General features: G+C 63.4%; 1 protein-coding gene across 1 annotated transcript; it reads left to right on the top strand.

Annotated features, from left to right (window-relative positions):
• The first annotated feature begins 788 nt into the window (after positions 1 to 788).
• On the top strand, positions 789 to 3,983 carry GDF15 (growth differentiation factor 15). Its single transcript, XM_021545100.3, has 2 exons — positions 789 to 1,500; positions 2,218 to 3,983. The coding sequence occupies exons 1-2, from the start codon at positions 1,143 to 1,145 to the stop codon at positions 3,003 to 3,005; spliced, it is 1,146 nt and encodes a 381-aa protein (XP_021400775.3). The 5' UTR covers positions 789 to 1,142; the 3' UTR covers positions 3,006 to 3,983.
• Positions 3,984 to 5,332: the final 1,349 nt, after the last annotated feature.

The following is a 5,332-nucleotide window of genomic DNA, read 5'->3' as shown; positions in this document are numbered from 1 at the left end:
GGCTTTGCCTCGGGCAACCCCTTGAGCAACTGGGCGAGAAAAGCCGGGGCAAGGCTGGAGCCCCGGAGGAGCGGGGACAAAGAGCCGTAAATCACGGGATTACCGGGATTACCGGGATTACCGACCCCGGCGGGAGCACAGCTGGAGCCCAGGCGCTTGGATCGACTTCAGGACATTCGGGAATGGCCTGGCCTGCCCCGGGGGGGGACCTGCCCGTCTCCTTCCTGCTCCTGATCCCTCTGCTCGCGTGTTTTTGCTCCGAGCATCCCTGAGGAGGAGCTGGGAGAGCGCCGGGGCTGTGCTGGCCCCCGGGGGTCGTTCCCACTGTGGATTTCCCCCTGCCCGGTCCCGCTCTTGGCACGGCGCTGCCCGGCGCACGAGGCCCCGCTGGACCCGTGCCACCGGCGTGCCCGGCTCCGTCCCGGCTGCCTCCGTTTGGGATGACGTAACCCCGGCCACGGTTGCCTCAGAAGAAGGATCCAGGCTCGGGATGAGCCCATTCCCCCGGCAGCACCTGCCCGCAGGGCCAAAATCCAGAGCAAACCCTTCCCCTGCCCCGGCCGCGCACCCGGCAGGAGCTGCCGCCTCCCCGCCCCATCCCCGCTCCGCCGGGATTTTGGGAAGGGGAGGATCAGCCCCGTGCCGTGACAGCGACCCGAGCCGCCAGGTGACGGGCAGAGGAGGTGGCTGAGGATGCCAGGATGGGAGATCCGTGCTCGGGATGCCGCTGCCTGCAGCGCTCCCTCCTCGCGCATCATCCCCGCTCCGCCGCCGCCGGGGGTGAGGGGGATTCCCCAAGGGAAAACGGGAGGCAGAAGGGAAGTGTTTGTGTCTGAAAAAGGAGTATTCCGTATTTTTTTTTTTTATCTCCGCAGCTGCGAACCGGTTTATACATCACCCGGCTCCAGCTCTAGCAGAGCTCCCGTTGAAAATCCCAGCGGAGAGGAGAGATTCCTGCCGGGAGTTCTGTCCGGCGTCACCCTCGGGAGGGGGGACGGAGGGCGGGCAAAGTTCGGCTCCTATAAAGTCAGGTCAGGTCCTCTTCATTCATTCCCCTGGCAGCACCGCCGGCAGCAGCACGTCCAGCCTTTGCAGAAAATCTGGGAGCAAATCCTGCCCCGGAGCCGGCGGATTCCTGCAGGATGCTGAGGAGGGAGATGCCGAGAGCGCTGCGGGGCTTCGGGGCCGCCCTCACCTGCCTGCAGCTCCTGCTGCTGCCCGTGGCCGTGGATTCCCGGCCCCGCGCGTGGGGCCAGGACACGCTCCAGCTGGAAGCCGTCAAAAAGGAGCTCCTGGAGCGGCTGGGAATGCCGGCTCCCCCCGTTCTCCGGCGCCAGCTGGACCAGGAGAGCATCCAGAGAGCGCAGCGCCTCTACCAGCAGAAAGTGGCGGAGCTGGCGGGGAACCGGAGCCGGGAGGAGGAGGAGGAGGAGGAGGAGGAGGAGGAGGAGGAAGAAGCCGTGAGCAGGACCCGGCGGCTGCACCGCCTGACCCCCACCTGTGAGTGGCCGTGGCTCCGTGTCGCCCCCCGAGCCTCGTCCCCCGGGACACGCGTGTGTCGCGGCGTGTCCCTTCCTCGGGAATGTCACCCCGCTGCAGGGGACATGACCGGCCATGCAGCACGGTGGCCACGCTCGTCCTCATCCCGCTCCTTCCTTTGCCCTGGAAGTGGGGAGGAGCCGCAGCTGGAGCCGTTTGGTTTAAAACCACCAAAAAATCAGGGGGGGGTTGAGATATAAGCTTTGATCAGCGGCAGCTCGGGGGCTCGGAGTGGGGCTCGAGGGATTTGGGGGCGAGCGGGAGGAGGAAAGGAGGTGCCATCCCCCGATCCCCAGCTTGAGCTCCAGTTTGGGGAATTATGTGCATGGGGGGGGGGGATTTAAATATTTAAATAAGTGAATTAATATTAAAATTTGGATTCAGTAATTGAAATAATCCCCCTTGGGCTGGGTGGGGACAGTCGGGGGCTGGGTGGGGGTGCTCCAGTGGGTCCTGGGACGCCTTCTCCGGCACCAGGAAAACGGAGATCCTCCAGCCTGGGGGACCCTGGAGATGCTGGCTCTGAGGACGAGCTTAGCAAAGCATTTCCAGCATTCCTCAAGATGTGGGTGATTCCCTGGAACCAAAAGCGTGGCTGCCTGGCCGGAGCCGATCCCAAACCCGGGCTGATGAGGAATTTGCTGGCTCTTACATCAGCTGTCACCTCTGTCCCCGCAGTGCTGCGCTGGCTGGACACCCCCGAGGGCCACCGGGACTCTCAAGGCCACCGGGACGCGCAGGGCCACCGGGAGCCCCGCGCTCCTTACCGCTACCACCTCCTGCTGTCCCGCAGCGCGGATTTCCACCGGCAGCTCCGCGTGGTGCGGGCGGAGCTGAAACTCTCCGAGCAGCCGCCGTCGCCGCCCGGGGACACCGAGGAGCCACCGCGGGTCAGCATCTCCATCCTGCGGGGAGCCGAGGGCGGCCGGCGGCTCCTGCAGAGCCGGGAGCTGCGGGGGGATCCCCGCAGCCTGGACCTGACGGCAGCAATGCAGCCCTGGCTGGCCGGGCCCGAGCCCACGCTGCGCCTGCAGCTGGACTCCACCGCCGCCCTGGCCACGTCCCCGGGGCAGACGCCGGTGCTGGAGGTGGAAACGCTGGAGAAGCCGGCCCGGGCGGCCAGGAGAGCTCGGGGGCTGGAGGAGGAGTGCGGGAAGAGCGATGGGAGATGCTGCCTGAAGTCGCTGAAGGTCTCCTTCCAGGACATCGGCTGGTCGGACTGGGTCATCGCCCCCAACAGCTACTACATGAGGTTCTGCGAGGGCTCCTGCCCCCACAACTACAAACCGGCCAGCATGCACGCCCAGATCAAATCCCGAGTGCACTCCCTGTCCAAGGCCGCCCCTCCGCCCTGCTGCGTCCCCGCAGGCTACGACCCCATGGTGCTGATGCACCTGGACAGCGAGGGCAGGCTGGTGTCCAGCCTCTTCGAGGACATGCTGGTCACCAGGTGCCACTGTGCCTGAGGGCAGCGCTGGCAGCTCCAGCTGGGACGTGGCACCGGCCAGGAGGGGCAAAGCCATCCCGGCTCCTGGCAGCGCCAGCGTCCCAAAATCCTGCGGCAAAAAGTGAACCTCACCAGCCCTGGATCCACCTGAGCCCAGCCATGGAGTCTTCAGTATCCCAAAATCCTGTGGCACCAAGTGACTCCACACCAGCCCTGGATCCACCTGAGCTCAGCCATAGCGTGTTCAGCATCAGCATCCCAAAATACTGTGGCACCAAGTGAACCTCACCAGCCTTGGATCCACCTGAGCTCAGCCATAGCGTGTTCAGCATCAGCATCCCAAAATCCTGTGGCACCAAGTGATTCCACACCACTCTGGATCCACCTGAGCCCAGCCATGCAGTGTTCAGCATCCCAAAATCCTGTGGCACCAAGTGATTCCACACCAGCCCTGGATCCACCTGAGCCCAGCCATGGAGTCTTCAGTATCCCAAAATCCTGTGGCACCAAGTGATTCCACACCAGCCCTGGATCCACCTGAGCCCAGCCATGGAGTCTTCAGTATCCCAAAATCCTGCAGCACCTCACCAGCCCTGCCTCTGCTGTGCACCTCGGCCCTGGGGTCTCCAGCTCTGCCACCAGCTCAGCCCCAGCATCTCCAGTTGTGAACTCTCCCAAAACAACTTATACCCCTGTCTCTTCTCTAATTTAAAATTTAAATATTTTATTGAGCAGGTGAATCCTTCCCACCCAAGAGACGCCCCCATGGGCTGGGGTGGGTCTGTGCCCAGGTGTCCATATCCCACTCCAAACCTCTTCTGTGCTCAGAGACTTATTTATGCAACCCAGTTATTTATTTCTAACTTATTGCATTTTATAGCAAAATATCCTTTTTTTGGGGGGGAAAGAGGGAGGGGGTTTTATGTTTTTCTATTTTATATATTTCTATAAAACCAGAAGGATGTAATAATAATGAATAAAGTGATGGTGACAGGGATTCTGCTCCTCCTGCACACCTTTGGGGGGGGGTTTGACAGGCCCCCTGCTCCTCAGACCCTCAGCTCCCCTGGGATCTGACTCCACAAGGATCTGCTGCTAAATCCTCACGGCTCCCAGTGCCAGCACGTGAGTAACGCCTGGGCACTGCTCCCAGAGACCTTTGAGATGTTCGTGTCCTTGGGAAGGGCGCTGGGCACAGCCCCGGCCCCTGGGGGTGCCACCCAGCCCGGAGGTGACCATTGCTCCATCTCCAGCTGCCTCCAGCCCGCGGGCACCACAGGGATGGGGAAAACCCCCTCGGAGCTTTCCGTGTCCCCGAGGCCTCCCCGTGGCTCGCTGGGGTGGCTCTGCTGCTCACAGGTCCTTTCTGTCCCCAGTCCCAGCGTGATCCGGGGGTGCCCGGTCCCTCAGCAGCTCCTGCTGGGGACCTGGGCCTGGGGGAGGTGGGCTACGGCATCTCTGCTCTGGGGTTGGGGATTTTGGGGATGCAAGCCGTGCAGATGGCCTCTCTGGGGACAGGGACTGCAGAGACCTGGCTTTTGGGACCTTGGCACCCCCACTTTGGGGACACGAGCTCTGGGGACCTGTCCCTGAGGGTCCTGGACCCTCGGGACCCCCACTTTGGGGACACGAGATCTGGGGACCTGTCCCTGAGGGTCCTGGACCCTCGGGACCTCCACTTTGGGGACACAGACTCTGGGGACATGTCCCTGAGGGTCCTGGACCCTCGGGACCCCCACTTTGGGGACACGAGCCCTGGGGACCTGTCCCTGAGGGTCCTGGACCCTCGGGACCCCCACTTTGGGGACACAGACTCTGGGGACCTGTCCCTGAGGGTCCTGGTCCCTCGGGACCCCCACTTTGGGGACACAGACTCTGGGGACCTGTCCCTGAGGGTCCTGGACCCTCGGGACCCCCACTTTGGGGACACAGACTCTGGGGACCTGTCCCTGAGGGTCCTGGACCCTCGGGACCCCCACTTTGGGGACACAGACTCTGGGGACCTGTCCCTGAGGGTCCTGGACCCTCGGGACCCCCACTTTGGGGACACAGACTCTGGGGACCTGTCCCTGAGGGTCCTGGTCCCTCTGGACCTCCACTTTGGGGACACGAGCCCTGGGGACCTGTCCCTGAGGGTCCTGGTCCCTCTGGACCCCCACTTTGGGGACACGAGCTCTGGGGACCTGTCCCTGAATGTCCTGGTCCCTCGGGACCCCCACTTTGGGGACACAGACTCTGGGGACCTGTCCCTGAGGGTCCTGGACCCTCGGGACCCCCACTTTGGGGACACAGACTCTGGGAGCCCCAGGGAAAACCCAGCCCACAGACCACAGGCTATGCAGGTAA

Source organism: Lonchura striata, chromosome 28, assembly GCF_050655825.1.
Source record: "Lonchura striata isolate lonStrDom1 chromosome 28, ASM5065582v1, whole genome shotgun sequence".
Lineage (NCBI taxonomy): Eukaryota > Metazoa > Chordata > Aves > Passeriformes > Estrildidae > Lonchura > Lonchura striata.
This window is presented reverse-complemented; position numbering and strand designations above follow the sequence as displayed.

Bases quoted from the DNA above. Each gene is read 5' to 3' on its own strand.
- GDF15 (XM_021545100.3), top strand. From the start codon at position 1,143: ATGCTGAGGAGGGAGATGCCGAGAGCGCTGCGGGGCTTCGGGGCCGCC. The intron at 1,501-2,217 runs GTGAGTGGCCGT...CTGTCCCCGCAG, and splicing joins GCACCGCCTGACCCCCACCT to TGCTGCGCTGGCTGGACACC.